Source organism: Phyllostomus hastatus, unplaced genomic scaffold (assembly GCF_019186645.2).
Source record: "Phyllostomus hastatus isolate PE091 unplaced genomic scaffold, TTU_PhHast_1.1 phas_contig_1162, whole genome shotgun sequence".
Lineage (NCBI taxonomy): Eukaryota > Metazoa > Chordata > Mammalia > Chiroptera > Phyllostomidae > Phyllostomus > Phyllostomus hastatus.
The window spans coordinates 8,696,361-8,716,599 of record NW_025333537.1 but is presented as its reverse complement, the minus strand read 5'-3'; the positions used below and the strand labels follow the sequence as shown (position 1 = coordinate 8,716,599).

General features: G+C 37.9%; 1 protein-coding gene across 2 annotated transcripts in view; it reads right to left on the bottom strand.

Moving 5' to 3' along the window:
* The window catches only part of NAA25 (N-alpha-acetyltransferase 25, NatB auxiliary subunit), a 57,363-nt gene that overhangs the window by 29,006 nt on the left and 8,118 nt on the right, over positions 1 to 20,239 (bottom strand). For both annotated transcript variants that reach the window (XM_045841405.1, XM_045841415.1), the window contains exons 2-11: positions 17,016 to 17,101; positions 16,468 to 16,606; positions 15,067 to 15,185; positions 10,791 to 10,865; positions 9,576 to 9,683; positions 8,681 to 8,759; positions 6,098 to 6,209; positions 5,485 to 5,574; positions 4,756 to 4,925; positions 865 to 977 (exon numbers count right to left, since the gene is read on the bottom strand). In XM_045841405.1, the coding sequence (XP_045697361.1) occupies positions 865 to 977; positions 4,756 to 4,925; positions 5,485 to 5,574; positions 6,098 to 6,209; positions 8,681 to 8,759; positions 9,576 to 9,683; positions 10,791 to 10,865; positions 15,067 to 15,185; positions 16,468 to 16,606; positions 17,016 to 17,101 (1,091 nt within the window). The remainder of the gene's footprint in view (positions 1 to 864; positions 978 to 4,755; positions 4,926 to 5,484; positions 5,575 to 6,097; positions 6,210 to 8,680; positions 8,760 to 9,575; positions 9,684 to 10,790; positions 10,866 to 15,066; positions 15,186 to 16,467; positions 16,607 to 17,015; positions 17,102 to 20,239) is intronic.

Sequence of the window (20,239 nt, the reverse complement as noted above, 5' to 3'; positions counted from 1 at the left end):
AACAGTTAGTTATGGGGTGTCAGTGGCCTTAAATTGCTTTTGTAATTTAAGTTTTTATTTTGAGGTAATTGTAGATTCACATGCAGTTGTAAGAAATAACATACAGAGATTCCATGTACCTTTCACCCAGTTTCTCCCAAAGGTAACATCTTATAGTATTTAATTATTTAAATTGGGCAAGAACATAAAAAACACCAGTTCTAGCCCTGGGGGTCTGGGTACCAGTCAGGGTGTGTAGGAGAGACAACTGACCCATGTTTCTCTCCCTCTTTTTCTCCCTTCCTCCCCCTCTCTCTAAAAATAAATAAATAAAGTGGGTTTGTTTGTTTTTTTTTAAGTAGGCCCTGGTGGTGAACGTCCTGCATCTCACCTACGGTAGTGGTCACATAATCCACATGTGCTAAATGCCGCACTAAAAACACCAAAACACTACACGCACACACAAGTGAATGTTTATAAAACTGGTGAAATATGCATAAAGTCAGTGGACTATCAATGTCAACTGCCTAATTATGATACTACACTATAATTAGGCAATATGTTACCACTGGGGCAAAACAGGTGAAGGGTATACAGAGTTCTCTGTATTATTTCATTTATAACTGCATATAAATCTACAATTATCTCCAAAAAAACCAATTAAAACAAAAAAGAAGACTCTAATTATCTACCAGGGGCTCATTCTCATGTGGCTTAACGTAACGAGAAATCATGCCTTTAACCTGATAGCCCCCAGAGTACTTGACAGAGCAGCTATCTTGGTATCTCGTGTTCACCGCCCTCGCGCATCTCAGAAAGGAGAGCAAACATTTAGCCTAGTTACAACAAACACAGGCACCCGGCAGAACTCCAAACTGTACTCACTTTTGTACACTGTGCAGCAGGCAAGAGGTCGACAAACACCTTAAGGTCTGTAAAACAACAAGGTTTATCCCCGAACTTTTTAAAATACTGAAACATTAATTCTTCTGGGTCACCTAAGAGAAAAAAAGAATCACTAAATTATTCAAAGACTGAAGCAATTTCTAATTTAAGTCTGATTTGAAAATCATTTATTTCAATTAACTTATAATTTTGCTTGAATGCTGAATGAGAATGAATGACAACGGCTGGGAGGGCTACAAGGTATCTTGCCTAGTTAAAAATAGAAATATGTCTTAACAAGGAACAGGATCTTACAAATTCAGTTTACCTATCGTTATACTTAGGAAATGTGAAGCTTTTCATTCAATTAAAATTTAAATAGTTAAAATGTTTTCTTTAAAGTTTAAATAAAGGCTTAAGTTAATACCCAAACATTAAACAAACATGCTTTTCTCCACAATAGTTCCTGAACTACTTCAGAAGTATCAAACAAATGTCAATTACATGAAAGGTACCGTTGGCTAATAGGAACACCAACAGAAGAGAAAATAAATGGGAAGAACCACAGGCCAATAACTCCAACAAGGTCACTCACTATTAAATACTTAAACATAGAAATGCAGAAAGCTACCAGTTCATTTTATTTGTCCTCAAACTAAAAACAAAGAATAAAATAAAAGTAAAATGCTCTCAAAGTGTACTAGATTTAAGAAGCAGAGATTTTAACCAAGATTTCTGTCAAATTTTAGGTCCCAGTCCCTATGCACATGTCTCTGGGAACAGAAGTCCATAGCTTTAAACAGATTTTCCTAAGAGACTGAGAATCATTCACTGGTTTGGAGAAAAAAAAAAAAATTGTGGAGATTAGACAAATTTACAAACTTGTAAGGTGTGGGCTGGTAATAAGGAAGAAAAAGATAGAAGATGAATATGGCAAGGGTCAAAGCAGATCCAAATATTTGTATACCCAGCTCTGCAAAGAAAACAATGTCTTGAAGGCTACTTTAACATTTCCTGAAAGTCACAGAAAATTTTGATTTGCAATTCTGGAACTAACAGAGACAGATTATTGACATAGAGGCAAAAACAGAAGTTAAGATGGAATTCGAAGTTGGTTGTCAATAATCTACAAACGGAATGACAGAGATAAGTCTACAGCTAATTTTAGAAGAAGCTAAAAAGAAACATTAGATGATTAAAATGGACAGAGATATTCTAGGATAAGTTTTAGGTATTTAGTATTAGGTATTAGGTATTATAAGTTTTAGGTATTAGAATTAGGTATTGTTCTAGGATAAATTTTAGGGACAACTAGTCCCTAAAAAAAATCCTTCTTAAGGTGTTATCAACTTCTAATGAAAACAAAATTTCTATAATAGTGAGCAGGGGAGGAAAGGTTTCTTTGGAGCTTTATCTGAAACTGAAATTGAAAAATTAATAAAGTTCATTATGTTCAACTTAACGAGATATAGGGTATAAGTATTAAAATTAATGCTTAGTATTAGCAAAAAACTATTGCTTTGGTGGGGAAGGGGTGCCATTTTTTTCAACAAAATTGTACGCTAACACAGCATGACAGCCTTCACTTCTCCTGCAGTAAGCGCAGAAAGCATTGTAACCCCTGAAACCTACTCAATTGTATCAGCAAATGTCACCCCAATAAATTCAATTTCAAAAAAAGAGTAATTTTATAAAAACATCTAAAAGTATCAAATTTCCTGAAGGCCTCTCTTAAACCTTCACTATCCAAATTGTTCTTTTCACCCAACTTATTATCCTTAAAAACTCTTTCTTCAACTGTTAATTGTTCTAATTCTGCTAATTTTTTAAGTATATTTTATTGATTATGCTGTTACAGTATCCCCAATTTCCCCCGCTTTATCTTCCCTCTGCCCTACACCCCCCAGCCCTCCAGCATTCCCTACACTCAGGTCATGTTCATGAGTTGTACATGTAAGTTCTTTGAGTTCTTGGTTTCCTATGTCATTCTTAACCTTTCCCTATTTTATGCCTTCTAATTATTCTCCTTATTCTCTGTACCTTCCCCCCCATTCTTCCCCTCCCCTTCCCCACTGAAAACCCTCCATGTGATGTCCATTTCTCTGATTCTGTTCCTGTTCTAGTTGTTTGTTTAGTATTTGTTTTCATTGTTTTTTTTTTTTTAGGTTCAATTGTTGATAGTTATGAGTTTGTTATCATTTTACTGTTCATAGTTTTTGATCTTCTTCAATTTCTAAGATAAGTCCCTTTAACATTTCATATAATAATGGCTTGGTGATAATGAACTCCTTTAACTTGACCTTAACAGGGAAGCACTTTATGTGCCCTTCCATTCTAAATGATAGCTTTGCTGGATAGAGTAATCTTGGAGGTAGGTCCTTGCTTTTCATGACTTTGAATACTTCTTTCCAGCCCCTTCTTGCCTGTAAGGTTTCTTTTGAGCAATCAGCTAATAGCCTTATGGGAACTCCTTTGTAGGTAACTCTCTTCTTTCCTCTTGCTGCTTTTCTCTCTTTATCTTTAATCTTGGGTAACTTAACGATGACATGTCTTGGTGTGCTCCTCCTTGGGTCCAACTTCTTTGGGACTCTCTGAGCTTCCTAGACTGCCTGGAAGTCTATTTCCTTTGCCAGATTGGGGAAGTTTTCCTTCATTATTTTTTCAAATGAGTTTTCAATTTCTTGTTCTTGTTCTCCTTCTGGCACCCCTATAATTTGGATACTGGAACATTTAAAGTTGTCCCAGAGGCTCCTAAGTCTTCATTTTTTTTTTTTGAATTCCCGTTTCTTCATTCTGTTCCAGTTAGATGTTTATTTCTTCTTTTTGTTACAAATCGTTGATTTGAGTCCTGGTTTCCTCCTGTCACTGTTGGTTCCCTGAATATTCTGCTTTATTTCACTTTGGGTATCCTTCATTTGTTCTTTCATTTTGCAACCGAGCTCAATCAATTCTGTGAGCTTCCTGATTATCAATGTTTTGAACTCTGTATCAGATAGGCTGGCTATTTCCTCATCACTCAGTTCTTTTTCTGGAGTTTTGCTCTGTTCTTTCAGCTGGACCATATTTCTTTGACTCCGCATACCTGTTACATTGTAAGGGGGCAGGGCAACCCTCTTTGCTGCGCTGAAGCGCGCTGCCTGTTGGGGAGGGGTCAGAGAGGGAACAATGCAGTTTGCTTGCTGGGCTCTAGCCCCACTTCCAACAAACTCCTGTGTGAGACTGGGAGTTTCTCCCTCCCACTGGGGCCACTGCGGTAGTCCACAGCCAGCTCTGAGTCTCAGTTTCCCGTTCAGCCAGCCCCACCCGTATGGTGCGTTGCCTTGCAGTTCTCTGTCTGCTTGGCTGCCCATCCTCCTCCTACTGGGCTGGTTGGTCCAGTTGACTGTTTCTTTAATTCCTTGGTTGTCAGAGTTCCATGCAGTTTGATTTTCTGGCACTTCTGGTTGTTTATTGTTTTTAGGCTGGTTGTTATCCTCCTTTTGGTTGTAGGAGGAAGCAAAGGGTTTCTACCTACGCCTCCATCTTGCCCGGAACTCTAGATTTTCTTTCTTTTATCAGTGTGAGTGCTGGGAGCAGATTTTTAAGAAACCTTTTATCCACTTCATGAAATCCTGAAACTTTTTACAAAACTGGCTACTTTACTTTGAAATTGATTTTGACATTACTATGGGTCAGCAAAAAAACGTCTGACAAAGACGACTCTGATGGGCTAGGGAGAGACTGAGGGCTAACTTTATAAGTGGTCCACTCATTAGCAAATATTTTCAGGTTATAAAGACATTTGCCTCTCACACACAACTCTGTCATTGCAGGCCTCAGATAATGAACTTGAGGACAGAGAGCATGCCTGTATCTTCTCCAGGGCTCCCAACTATCTCTACAGTTTCTTACCCAGTTTGTACTCATCATTAAAACCTTGATGTCGCAAACGTCTAATCAGCTCCAGTTTAGCTAGATGTGGTCCCCGAAGATGGCGAGAGCTTTTAGATTCTTCCGTTATTCGATCTTCTATAAACCTCACAGCTTCTTCTGCAGAATAATGTACTTCTCCTTCTAAAGAGCTGGGTATAAACACACAAAAAAGGTATTTTGTGCCTCTATTGTCCATTCCAAAATTAAAGTCAAACCCAACTTATTTGTAAAAACAAATTTAAAAATAAGAAAAAAGGGCAGAGTAACGGGGGGGGGGGGAATGGGAACAACTGTAACTGAACAATTAATTAATTAATTAAACAAAAAGCATTTGATCATTATAAAACAATACAAATGGGGAGGAAAGAGCTATAAGCATTTTCTGGTAGGTAACATGGCATCTGATTACTCCCAATTTTGGCAATCATTAATGCAGAGTGATTAACTACCTCTACCTGGTTCCTAAAAAAAAGAGTGGAAAATTTTTGGAATAATTTTTACTTTGTAATTGTTTTAAAAAGAGGAAAAAAAATCTTACTTTGAAAGGGATAAATTACTGAAACCAGAAAAGAGAATTCAATAAAAGCTTATAATGAAATTCTTTTGCTACAACATATTAGGTGATGCCATTGTAAAATAAAAGGAAAAAGTTATAATACAAAACAACAACAAAAGTGATACTGTAACTCTGAAAAGAAGACAACTTACTGTTCACCTTCAGCAGGAGGAGTCCAGGCCTCTTCAATCAGTCGAAAGACAGAATCGAAGTAAGTCAGATAGAACTGCCAGTCATCTGAGCTAAAATCAGATTGAATGGTGCACACGGGATTAAACCCAAGTTGTGACACATCTGCCTTAGAAAGCAAGATACTCAACTTATTTTTTAAGTTACATTTTATACTTTACTAAGAGAGCCCCTCCCTCTGGATTTTCTCTGCAGCCCCAAAAGGACAGCACTCCAGAGGCAATTTCAAAGAAAAAACTTTTAAGAGACTACTCTTTCCTTCAATGAAATGACCAGGGCTAGAAAACTAAAATTCTTCATAGAAAACTCCCCACATTAGCACTTCCTAAATGGAGGGAGAGGGTCTCTCCTTTAGACCAATACTGAATACCAAATTTGTTAAATGATTTTCAGGGTTCCTTCTAAAGACCTACTAAGTCCGTTAAAAGATGATGGTTCATCAAAAACTAAAAATATCCAGGACACACTACTAAAAGATTTTACTTTATGCCCAGAAATCCCATAGACAGAACATATCAGTGATGACATCTAAAAGCCCCACTCCAGAGTCTAGTCCAAAAAAGAGTATCTACTCACTTTTTCAGTAAGAGGCGCCGGGAAAGGGCATTGCACTCTGGCCACCTGCTCAGCTTCTTGTACATAGCCATGCATTTATTTTCCCGACTCTGAATCTCACTGGTCAACTTCTCTACAATTAAAAGTTATAGTAGTTGGTAAGCTAGTTTCATTTCTGCTCAGAAACCAACATAAAGCCCAAAGACAAGAAGGAAAATACCACATTTTCTTATTCCCTCTCTTAGAAAATTGAGCCACTATTACACACAAACTACTATCTTACTAAAAATTATTTTGCTGAAAACAAAAAGTACATTTCTGCCCTGGCTGGTGTGGCTCAGTAAATTGAGTGCTGGCCTGTGAACCAAAGGGTCGCTGGTTCGATTCCTAGTCAGGGCACATGCCTGGGTTGTGGGCCAGGTCCCCAGTATGGGGTGGGTAAGAGGCAACCACACATTGATATTTCTCTCCTTCCCTTTCTCCCTCCCTCTCCCTTTCTCTAAAAGTAAATAAATAAACTCTAAAAAGAAAAAATCTATTTCTGATATTAAACTTTAACAATATTTTTTTTTCTGTGAAATATACATCCAGAATGCATTGAGTTTAGGCTCCAGTATGTGGGACACATTTATAAAATCCCAGCAGAATCTAAGGACAGGTATATTTAGCCCACAGACAGACTTCCCAGCCATACAGTTCCAAAACATCAAACAAGCTTGGACTAGAATGGAATGAGCAGGTGACAAGAGACACCAGGGGGAAGATAAAAAACAGAGATGAATCCAACTCTTTCCCAACAGCTGAGAGCAGAAAAGCTAGGACTGTATTTCTGACTGAACTAAATCTGCCCTGTCCTTTTCAGACAGGTTTGCAGATTAAGGACACTGACAAGCACATTATGAATTTCCTACAGAGAATCTAAATTTTAACCACACATATTGTAGAACTAGAATCTAGACAAGTAAAAGCAGAAAGTCTGACTTGTACTCATCTACAAGAAGGCTGAAGTTTAAAAAAACTCCTCCTGTGCTTTATATAATTAGGGTAGTTAACTGTGCACAGTTTTATGACTGTTCACAGTCTAGTAAAGGATGTATAGTACATACTTGTATGAAACAAAGATTTTTAAAGACTACTAAATAAAAGATCTGGGGTTACTCATCTACAATTAGTTACCCCCTATTACTGTAAAGGCACAATTTAAAAAACAGGTTTAATGAAGCAATAATGGCATTTCCAATAATGTCTCCTGAGAAAATCACCAAACGTTTAAATAGTTAGGAATGAAAAATCTTTGTCATAAAGGTCCAAAATAGGGGTATGGTTTAGCCAGCCTAGGAACTTTGTACAAATCAGGGTTTCAACAAAAAGAGAAGTATCTTCACGGCAATGGAAAAGAGAGAACTTTTTTAACATGTAAAAGTGCTCTTGCAAATCAGTAAGCGTAATCAAATTTTTAGAAATATAAAAAGGATAAGGAAAAGCAGTTCAGAGAAGAGAAAAAAATTAATGACTTTTAAATGAAAAATCATTATCCTCTCCCATAATTAAATTAAAAAGTCTAAGACACGTTTTATCTCAGGTGGAAAAACATAAGAAGTTTAATTCGGGTTGGTAAGCGTGCAGACAGGCCCTCTGGCGCACTGACAATAAGCGAAGCGGGTGGGGATGCGCAGTGTGGCCTCCTAGGGGCGATCAGGTTTTAGCAAAGATGTTCCTTGCAAAGAGCCTTAATGTCCATCAAGGACTAGTTAATTAAACTCCCTGCATTTACTGGAGGGGACACTGGGCTGTCGTTCAAGAGTGACCTAGTGAGGTGTGTCTCTAAGACTCAGTGCTAAGTTAAAAACCAAACAATGGCTACCTGAGTATACAGAGCAAAGGCCCCAAACTCAAATGCCTTCATAGGTCAGGCAGGTGAACAAAGAATATTTGTACCAGAGCAGCAATCATAACTAGAGGCACTGACATTCTAAATCTTAAAGAAAAAAATAGTTTAAGGAAAACACTGTATTAACTGAATAAGATTCTTCCATGGGTCAGGTACAGCATGCTGTCATTTGTGGTTTAAAAAACAGGAAGGTGGGGAGGGGATGTATTTTTAGAAGAATATACAGAACAACTGCCTGGAGAAGAATCCAGAGGGCAGAGGGTAGAACCTTTCACATTCCTTGAATTGGATGAATCCCTGAATTACTTTCAATTAAAAAATATTTTTTAAAAAACCTTATAGACAAAGACAACAGTATGGTTATTACCCCCGGGGAAGTGGGTGGGGAGGTAAAAGGAGGATAAACAGAAACGGAAGGAGACCTGACTCGGGGTGGTGAACACACAACACAACACACAGATGATACATCACAGAACTGTACACCTAAAATCTATATAATTTTGTTAATCAATGTCACCCCAACAAATTCAATTTAAAAAATATTTTTAAAATAAATGTGCAACACAGAAAAGTCTGGGTGAACATAAAATAGTCACAAGTGATTTTTTATGGCTTTATATCTTTATGTTTCTGTATGAGGAAGAAATTTTCCACAATAAACATTTTTTGTGTTTAAACAGGAAAAAATACTTTAAGAAAACTTTCAAAATTACCTCCTAATTTTCCCCTGATGACATCCAAGGCTTCCTGGTACTTTCCCAAACGCTCCAGGATCATATAATAAAGTTCGACCTTACAGAAAAGCAAACAAGTGCAACCACTGAAACTTTTCAGTAACAAAAATACAGTCATGGGGATGTAAAGTACAGCACAGGGAATAGAGTAAAAAATATTGTAACAACTACATATGGTGCTGGGTAGGTACTAAACTTACCAAGGGATAACTTCATAAATTATATAAATGTCTAACCACTACGCAGTACACCTGCAACTAACATAAAATAACACTGAGCCCTGACCAGTGTGGCTCAGTGGGTTGGGTGTCGTCCTGCAAAGTGAAAGGTCACCGTTTCAATTCCAGGTCAGGGCACATGCCTGGGTGGCAGGCTAGACCCCAGTTTAGGGGTGTATGAGAAGCAACTGATCTAAGTTTCTCTCAGGCATCAATGTTTCTTTCTCTCCCTCCCTTTCCTTCTCTCTAAAAAATAAAAAAATAAAATCTTTATAAAATAATAATATTGAATGTCAACTTTAATTTAAAAATTAAAAAGGGAAAATATTTTTTTAAGTTTTTAATAGTCGTGTATATTTTTTAAAAGTTATCTAATAGAAAAGAATGCTATTTTCAAGTGAGATGTAATTGACAATAAGAATCAGACAACAGAATCTTCCTTATCTATATACACCTCAGGCAAGAATCCTTGCTGAAACAGCTCCATGTTTATTACATTAAGGCTGGGAGCTTCCAAAGCTTCACATTTACACAAAGGGCAAGAGTGAGAAGCCACCTCTCTAACTGGAATAAAGCAACAGTCCGTAATATTGTAACATAAAATTGTAGCAATTTCACAACCATGTAACTATAAAAGTAGGGCTTAAATTACTCACTTCAGCCTCCGCTTCTATCTTGTCCTCTTTCACCATTTTTTCTACCATTCTCTCAGCAAGGGGCAGAAACATAGTTTTTGAGAGGTTTTCATCCTGTGCCGATATAGACTAGAAGAGAAAAAAATAAATATTTCATTCTAAATTTTCCCTGCTTCCGCTACTTATATCATGCTGACCATTACTATGACTCCAGTACATAATGATCATTCTACTATATCAATTTGAACCTGCCAAGAAAATACATTAGAGTGGTTTGTTTTATAAAAGATTTCTCTATTAAAAATTCGTTATCCTATGTAGTCTTGAAATGCTGAGTTTACACAATATGACCTAACTTTTAAATAGATTATTCATAAATTTTTCTAGGAACATGTAAAAAGGAAGGTATGCCTATGCTGTATTCTATACACAAAGGGTATCATCGAGTGTCTGAAGAGAAAAGCTTTTCGGCTATTTTTTTGAGATGTTCACATATAAAAAGGTAAATGCCAGCTATTTATACAGCTTACTGTTAGCTACAATTAGCTTAGATAATTAAAATCAATGCATGGTATTAATAATTTTAACACTGCTAGATTCTACTCAGACCTCATTTACCCTTGTAAACAACCTCTCAGGGTAGCTACTATGCTTATATTATAGATAAAAAAATGTTAGGAGATTCTCCACTCTTCAAAACATGTGAAGGCAATATTTGAACACAGACGTGTCTAAACCTAGAGCCTCTCTGTTTGCTAATGCTCCATTTGAATTCCTACCCCGCTCCCCCCCGCCCCCGCCTATATAGTCTCTCATTTCAGTTCTACAGCAGCTCTGGGAGATGAGCATCTCCATTTAGTAAAAGAGCAAGCAGAGGCTCAGAAAGCAGAAGCGATAAAACAAGGTCACCTAGCTCAATAACCTGTGTCATGACTAACAATATTGTCTTAAAGACAAACCTCAAGTCAAAACATCCAACATTTCAGGGCTCGTACCCCAGTGATAGATCTAATGTTCAGGGAAAATATGGTCTGTGCTGCACACAGGTAAACCAATATAGCAACTCGTAAAGAAGACCAAAACTTCCCAACTCAGAAAGTCAGCTGATGCCATGTAAAGTCCCTGTTTGGCACATGCTGCAGCACATTACCCAGACGTTCATAAGACACATTAAGGACAATAACTATTTACAAAAATAAAAACAAATCTCAATTCCATTCTGAATGCCATACTCACTTGCATAATTAAGCTCATCACAGACCAAAAGTAGTAAGGGTTTTTGGGGACAATCTTATATAGAGTCATGCCAGCCTGAAAGAGAGCCATAAATAATTTAGAAAAGATTATAAAGAGGACAATTAATGATCTAGATATGTGGCAAAAAGTTTCCTAGGAGAACAGCAACACGTTTACATATCCCAGTTACGGTAAATGCCGAGTGACTTAATGGGTATTCTCTATTGGCTAGCAATAGAGGTCATCACAAACATGAATTTTTATATCAGGAATATTTCACCTTTGAAACAGATTTTCTCAAATTAAAACCCAGGATTTCTAGCCAGCTGGGTAGCTCAGTTAGAGTGTCATCCAGATAAGCCAAGGTTGCAGGTTCGATCCCCAATCGGGGCACATACAACAATCGACCAATGAATGCATAAGTAAATTGAATAACAAATCAACATCTCTCTATCTCCCTTCCTCTCTCTCTAACACCAACAAATAAGTAAAAAAAAAATTTTTTTTTAACCAGTATTTCTAAAAATACTGCAATCCAATATAGTCCCAATAGAATACCAAAGCAAACACAAAATTTAGGTTATGAATGTACACCAGTAAACAAACTTTACTGAAGATATCACACTAACCAGTTAAACAAATAAACAAAGAAATGCAAACAGTACAGTTAAACTTCAACGTTAGAAAAGATTACTCACATAATTCAAAAATTTCTTAGGTAAGGAAAAGAATCAGGGTCTTTCAAGATACCAATAATTAGAACTGAACTCTTTCGTTGTGAAATGTACAATATACAAACACTTAAAAGCAGGGACAAGGCAACAAAGAGCAAAACAGATCTGTTCATACATAACTGAGAACCTATCCACAATTAGCCAACTAGAAATCAATACTATAAACTCTGTCAGCTAATTATCATAGTTACTTTTTTTTTAATCTTTTGCCTATCTTCAATGTAGTTTAAAAAATTTCATGGAGACTCTGTTAAGTGGAAGGAAATACCTATTGCTTTTTTTAAAAGATTTTATTTATATATTTTAGACAGAGGGTAACATAGTAGAAAGAGGAGAGAAACATTGATCAGGTGCTTCTCCCAAGCACCCCAACGGGGAACCAGGCCTGCAACCCAGTCATGTGCCCTGACTGGTATACAAACCAGCAACCTTTCACTTTGCAGGATGATGCCCAACCAACTGAGCCATGCCGGTCAGGGCAGGAAAAGCCTATTTCTGCCAAGGATACAAAGATTGTGCCCTGGTCCCAAAAGCACTTAAAAGCTAGGGAAAGAAAAGACAGATACACGAATGACTAAAATACACTTGGCAATAAACATAAACGCCATATACAAAAACACCGTACTGGGTGTTTCTAAGGAAGGGAAGGTTAAGTGTGCTTATTCCTTTCTTCTTTCTTTAAGGGAAAGTCGGGGAAGGGAATTTTGTCAGTAAAGCCTTTTCCAAAGTAGCAGTCTTTCAGATGCACCCTGAAAGTCAAACACAACGTCAATGGGCAAAGATGGGGGGTAAGGAGGCATACACGAATACAAATGTTGGGGGGGGGGGTGGCGCAGAATAGGTGAGTGAATCAATTCCAGGCAGGAGCAGAACGAGTCTGAATAAAAACCTTAGAGAACATGCTGACAAGAACAAGCAGCACGTCTGGCTTACACAGGACTGAGTAGGACAGAAAAGGACTGAAGGGTGGACTGAGGGACCTTCGTGGTAAGGCACTCGAAAGGGAGCCCAAAGGAGTAATGTGTGTCGCATCCTCTCCTAGGAAGAGTATCCTGGCAGTGAAGAAAGAAACTAGGAAGAAGGGGTGAGGCAGATCAAACAGAAGAGAGACCCCAGAGGCGCTGCGGAGGGAGACCCAGGCGACCTGGAGACAAAGCAGGGTGGCAGGCGAGTCTACGATGGTTTGAGGTCCCTCCTCCCAACACCAAACTCAGGAGGAATGAAATGTAAAGTGTTGATGTTACTTGATAGTCTGGGGAAAGAAAACATTTTTATAATGACATGCAGAAGTAAAAAGGAATAGGATATAGAATTAATATGAACTTTTAATATAAAAGACAAAGATTTCATGCCCACACCCCACTGTCTTGCGGACACTAATAGTCTGCTGATGCAGAAAGCTTTTGAAGAGACAAGTCTGAAAAACATGGCTTGTAAACTGGTGACTCAGAGAATGGGACTGTCATTTAGGGAAAAAGGAGCATCTAATCACCATGTGAATGACTAGAAACTCCTCGTGCAAAGTGGTCTTAAAAACTACCTGCCAGAGGATGTCATTTGGGGCAGCAGAAGTCTGAAGTTTTCAGATGCTCTGGCTTCCTCCCAATACCTCCACCAGTTTATGCAAATCACTCATTTATTTAACAAATGTTTATTGTGCAGATGCTATTCTAGGAGCTGAGGATTCCGCAGAGAATGAAACAGAAACCCTCACCCTCATGAAATATGACATTTAATTTGTTAAATACCTATTACCCCAGACCGACATACCACTATCGAAATAAACATACAAAAAAATGTAAAAACATACGTATAAGCTAAGAAACTGTAACTACCAGAAACAGCAATAAAGGCAGAATAAAAATTAAAACATTCCACTCTAAAACATGTAACACAAAGTACTCCCTTCTTTCAACACATGAGACTGAAATAATGCAAAGCAAGATACGGGTAAAATATATTAAGAAATTGTAACTTAAGCCACATCAAAGCAGTGTCTCCAAAAATCAAGACGAAAAACTGTATCTCTGGCAAGATGTAAAGTTAAACTATACAAAATAAAACCTGTTCAAGTGGAAGATTTTTTTCTTTTTTTTCCCAATCCACCTTTGTATTGCTATTGCATGAACGTGCCCTTTTTGTTATGTTATGTGTGTGTGTAATAGACATAGTTCAAAATATATTATGTGAGATCATGAAATTAACATATGCTTTTAAAAAACAGAAATGAAGATGAAAATTAGGATGCAAAGTGTCGACAGCCCTGTGTCCTGGTCACATTTTGGCATGTATCCTTAGTGGGATATATTTGACTAAGGCGGAGTGGAGATGAGGGGAGTGGTAAGAGGAGGCCATTTTACAATCATGTTCTCAGTTAACAGACACTAGAACATCTTTCTACGTCAACAAATAAAGACACACAGTACTATATGGGGGATGGGGTACTGCATTTTAGTCTATCATACAGAGGAACTGTGATTTATTTATATCAGTATTAATGAGCATTTAATAAACTTTACTTAAAACATATTCCTAGAATTAAAAGCAATATAAGAATTTACATGTATAATGTCAGTGCTGTTAATTTTTTAAAATATACTTTTTACATTGAAAGAAAAATGATAATTTCTGTATACTTTTCCTAAGAATACACTTCATAGGTAAATAAAATGGTAGAATTTCTTCAAAGAATTGTATTTGGGTCAAAAAAATTCTTCCAATTTAAAAGCTTGCAGAAGCAAAAAAACATTCATTTTAAGGAGAAAGGACTTATATTAATATTGTTTCTTCCACCCTCCCAGATTTATTGTTATAATTTGACATTTAAAGAATAAGACAACATAAAAACACAAGAAAGCTAGCTCTCCCTTCAGAAGGCATTATACCCACAAACAAAGCAGTTCCAAAAAAAATACTAGCTTGACATCAGAACCTGTGATGGGCTGATCAGCGCAGGTCTCGCCTCCCCGAGCTGCCCGCTGCACCCACCGCTAGTCTGAACACGGCCGAGGCAGGGAGGCTCCTGCACACGGATGCAAGAAACACCTGAAATCTGCTGACTGAAAAACTAGGTGCCCCAAGCAACGGGGGCTTTTTTTTTCCCCCTGACAGATTTTAAAATCTCATCAGGCTACAAACAGTTCAATAATTACAAATTAGATGTGAACTTTAAAGTTAATCTTTTTATAATCTGTTCATTTTTTGCTTTGGAATGTCTGCCCACTTTCTGAAACAACAACAGCAACCTGACAGGGGAATTTGAAGCCAACTTACCAGAACCAAATAATACATACCATTAGGCCACAAAAGAGGAACAATCAAATTTCCCCAAATAAAACCTTTTTAAAACTTGAAAAATAGTTTATCTCTAAAACACACCTGCAAAAAAATAACTGGCCGATCTGCACACACAAATACACAGTTCAGTTCTAGAAACACACAATACACATGCACAGTACACACACCACTGCAGTTAAATCACATGAGACTCTGACCCCACAACAGCACCCCCCCGCCCCCAGGAGGTCTGGAGATCAAGTTACCTGTTGCATTTTCTTGTATTCGCCCACTCTGGCATAGGCCATGAACAGGTGAGAGTGATACTCCTCACTATTGGGAACTTTCTTCACAGCTGCCTCATAAAGTTTTGTAACTAACTCCGCTAAGAGAAAGAGAAATAGGATTTTCTTTCATTACTGAAGTATAACTTAAATCCTAATGGCATTTAATTTTTTATATTAAGTTCAAAATGAAGCAAAACTAACAATTCATTACTCAGAAAAACAAAAATTTTTAAAAAAGCAAGAGAATAAAAAATATTCAGGATAGCAAGTACCTCTTGGGAGATAAACAAGGAAATGAAATTGACGAAGAACACACAGGAAGCATTCTTAGTATTGATATTTCCTTTTTGGTAGATTTTGTTTATTTATTTTTCAAGGGGCAGGGAGGGAGAAAGAAAGGGAGAGAAACACCAATGTGTGGCTGCCTCTCACACATCCCGCATCTGGGCACCTGGCTGGCAACCCAGGCGCGTGCCCTTACTGGGAATGCAACTGGCATCCCTTTGGTCCACAGGCTGGGGCTCAATCCACTGAGCCACACCAGCCAGGGCTCTTTTTTTTTTTTAATTGATTTTGAGAGAGAGACAGGAAGGGGGATTCTTGGAGAGAGAGAGAGAGAGAAGGAGGGACGGATTGAGGTTGGGGGAGGTGGAGGGTGAGAGAGGAAGAGAAAGAGAAATACTGATTTGTTGTTCTAGCTATTTACGCATTCATTGGTGGCTTTTTATATGTGCCTTGACTCGGCACTGAACCCACAACGTTGGCGTATCGAGATGACTGAGCTACCAGGTCAGGACAATGCTGCATTTCTTAAGTTGGACAGCAGGTTCATGAATATTAATTATTCCACATCAAACTGTCTAGTGTGACATAAAATATATTCTTCTAGACTATGTATTATGAAAAACATTATCTCATAACAAAATATTTAAGAAATCAACAATAAAAACTTTACAGATGAAATGGCAGACTAGAATATACTTAGAAATAATTTAGCAGGGGAGGGACATAGATAAAATTTGCCACGTGTCAATAATTGCTAAAGGTGAGTAATGAGTACAATGGGATTTATATGCTATTCTGGTTTTTTTCCTTTATTTGAAATGTTCCATGTTAAAAAGAAAAGAGGTTAACTCTCGCATTTAGCAAATCAAAATGCCACAGATGCAACGCAAGTCCTCTTTCCCACTCAAGCAAGGGTCCTGAAACACACAAATTACCCTCTCTGTCCCCAGTCTGCAGAAATCATGGTAAATGCACTGTTTCACCTCTGTCACCCACTCAAACCATGAGGGATAAGTAAATCAGACAAATAGAAAGATCAATCAGAAATATCCAAAAATTTAAGCTCAGTTTTAAAAGCAATGAAAAGAAACGTACGGCGATGCATCTCCCGGTAAAGAATAGTCAGTGCCTGCAGCGAGTTGTCATCTGTGGGTTCCAGGGCTGCCACCTCCTGCGCCAAGGTGAAGGCTTCTTCTTGCTTTCCAGTTCTCTGTAAACCAATTGCCTTTAAAACCTGATACAAAGAAAAGACAAATCAGGCTGAAAAGGACAGAAAAGGAAGTATGAACCACAGAAAGCCAACGTGAAAGGACAAGATAAGCTGTAAGGTATGCCTAGGCTGTTAATCAATTAAACTATTTTACTAATAATATGAGCAAATCAAGATTCTTTCCTATTTTGGTTATATTAAGAATGCAAAACATTGCTTAAAAAGACTGTGGAAATAAAATAATTAAATTAGATAAGGTATATCCAAAGAAATAGGGAGCTTTTAACTAAATACTATTCATGGCATTTACGTAATCAAGAGAGTACTCTGAAAAAACATACATAGTTACTGAAGAGATTAAACATTTTTCTCCTTTAAAGATTACAATATATAATCCACCAAATATAAGTAAGTCAAGGGCAAATGAACCTACCTTAGCACAATGAAGATCCTTATGCTTCTTCAATAATTTATCTGCTTGCTGAATTGCCATTTTATTATTACCATTATCAAGATAATCTATGGAAACAGAAATTACGATACTTAATATTCCTTCAACAACACAGGTTGGTATCAGATATTTCAGAAAGTATATTAATCATTATCACATATTTCAGAAAGTATATTAATTTGGTGTAAAAACACCACAGAGCTGATATTTTAAAAGTATTTATTTATTCGTAGAGAGAGGAAAAGGGAGGGAGAAAGAGAGAGAGAGAAACACAGATGTGCCTGGCCCACAACCCAGGCATGTGCCCTGACTGGAACTTGAACTGAAGATCTTATCTTTCGCAGGCTGGCACTCCATCCACTGAGCCACACCAGCCAGGGCTCATTTTAACTCTAAACGTCTAGGATGTTCCAAAACACAGCCTTACATCCCCACAGCCATCTCTCATTCAAAAGCAGTATAATCCAGGCCCTGGCCAGGTAGCTCAGTTGATTAGAGTGTTTTCCTGACACACCAAGGCTGTGAGGCTGATCTCCGATGATAACACATACAAGGAGCAACCAATGAATGAATGAATAAGGGAAACAGCAAATCAATGTTTTTTTTCTCTCTCTCTCTCAAATCAAATAAAAATTTTTAAAGCAATATAATACAGTTAGTCCTTAAGATTCAAAACAAAACATCTTTAGATGATGGTTGACATTAATATTTTTACCTCTGAGAAATAAACAAGTTTAATCACCCAAAATTAAAATATTTTTATTTTTAAATACATTTTATTGATTATGCTGTTACAGTTGTCCCATTTTTTCTTCCCCTTTATCCCCTATTGCCCTGCACCCTCCTCCCCTCCAGAAACCACCCCCCTTAGTTCATGTCCCTGGGTCACACATGTAAGTTCTTTGGCTTCTCCATTTCCATTTCCACTTCTTGACCTCCCCCTGTCCATTTTGTACCTACCAATTATGCTTCTTACTCCCTGTACCTTTCACCCCATTCTCCCATCTCCCCTCTCCTTGCTGATAATCCTCCATGTGATCTCCATTTCTGTGATTCTGTTCCTGTTCTAGCTGTTTGCTTAGTTTGTTTTTGTTTTTTTAGGTTCAGTTGATAGTTGTGAGTTTGCTGTCATTTTACTGTTCATGTTTATTATCTTCTTTTTCTTAGATAAGTCCCTTTTAACATTTCATGTAATAAGGGCTTGGTCATGATGAACTCCTTTAACTTGACCTTATCTGGGAAGCACTATCTGCCCTTCCAATCTAAGTGATAGCTTTGCTGAATAATCTTAGATATAGGTCCTTGCTTTTCATGACTTTGAATACTTCTTTCCAGCCCCTTCTTGCCTGTAAGATTTCTTTTGAAAAATCAGCTGATAGTCTTATGGAAACTCCTTTGTAAGTAAATCTTTCCTTTTCTTTTGCTGCTTTTAAGATTAGCTCTTTATCTTTAACCTTGGGTAAGTTAATTACAATATGTCTTGTGTTCCTTCTTGGGTCCAACTTCTTTGGGATTCTCTGAGCTTCCGGGACTTACATTTCTATTTCCTTTGCCAGATTGGGGAAGTTTTCCCTCATTATTTTTTCAAATAAGTTTTCAACTTCTCGCTCTTCCTATTCTCCTTCTGGCACCCCTATGATTTGGATGTTGGAACACTTGAAGTTGTCCCAGAGGTTTCTAAGCCTCTCATTTTTTTGAATTCTTGTTTCTTGATTCTGTCCTGGTTGAATGTTATTTCTTCTTTCTGTTCCAAATCATTGATTTTTGAGTCCTGGTTTCCTTCGCTTCTCTTGTTGGTTTCCTATATATTTTATTTCACTTTGTATATCCTTCACTTCTTCCTTTATTTTGCACCTGTACTCAACCACTTCTGTGAGCATCCTGATTACTAGTGTTTTGAAGTCTGCATCTGATGGGGTTGGCTATCTCCTCGCTGCTTAGTTCTTTTTCTGGAGTTTTGATCTGTTCTTTCATTTTGGGCCATATTCCTTTGTCTTGGTGTATCTGTTACATTGTAAGGGGCAGAGCCTTAGGTATTTGCCAGGGCGGGGCAACCCAGTTTGCTGCATGTGGAGGAGGGGCCAGAGAAGGAACAATGATGTTTCCTCTGCTCTTGCCCCGCTTTCGAGAGACTAGTAGTTTCTCCTGCCACCACAAGCCCCACAGATTTTTACAGCGAGAAGTTCTGAGGTTTTCTTTTGCCCACGCTGGAACCCTGAGTTGCACAGTCTGCCTCGCTCCCCAGTTGTTCCTCCCAGTTTATCTGCACACAAATGTGGGGCCACCTGGTCCGCCAGCGCTGCTGCACATCTTCTCTGCCCATCTCCGCCCCTCCTACCAGTCTGGGTGAATGTCTCTTTAATTCCTTGGCTGTCGGACTTCCAGAGTGTTTGATTTCCTGGCAGTTATGGTTGTTTTTTGTTTGAACTACAACCTTAGTATTAAAACAACGCTCTAATCAACTCAGCTACCGGGCCAGGGCTCTAGCAGCCAAGCTTTAAATTTAACAAGTAGACCATGTTCCTTCAGTAAAATGTTTAATGAGTACTTTACCAGAGTTAAGTATAATTCACTGAATCAGAAAATAAGAGGAAGTTTTACCCATGGCGGGGAATGGAGGAGATGAAGCCCAATGATATCAGGAATGGGCAAGGATGGTGGGGGAAAACTTTGAAATGCTGGTTGAAATAGAACTAGCACCGACCTAGAAGAAAAAGTGACTTCTAGGTTCCCTAAGCTATGTATTCATTCCTGATCTTATGAATATGGAGACCTATCATAAAATAGTGTGTTAAGGGCGGGGGGGGGGAGCAATCTATTATTCAAAAGTCTAACAAAAGCAAAGTTTCATTTCCAGATAAGATCTAAAAGAAAATGGAAAGTATTTTAAATGGGAAAAGTGGTAGCTGTCAATTCTCAAAATACAGAAAGATGACTAAACACAGGCCAGCCATAGCCAGTACTGCCACCAATTCCAGGTCCCTCTTTGCTCAACAAGGTCCCCTATCAGCTTAGGGGCAGGCAACAAGGCATAGACAACTCAAACTAAATTATCTATTTTGCAACAGTGAGAGAGCAATGGCAACTCTCATTCATTGCTGGTGGAAATGTGAATTGGTAGAGCCACTTTGGAAGACTGGCAGTTTCTTTAAAAACTGAACATACTCTTACCATATGAGCCAACTACCCAAATGAACTGAAAACTT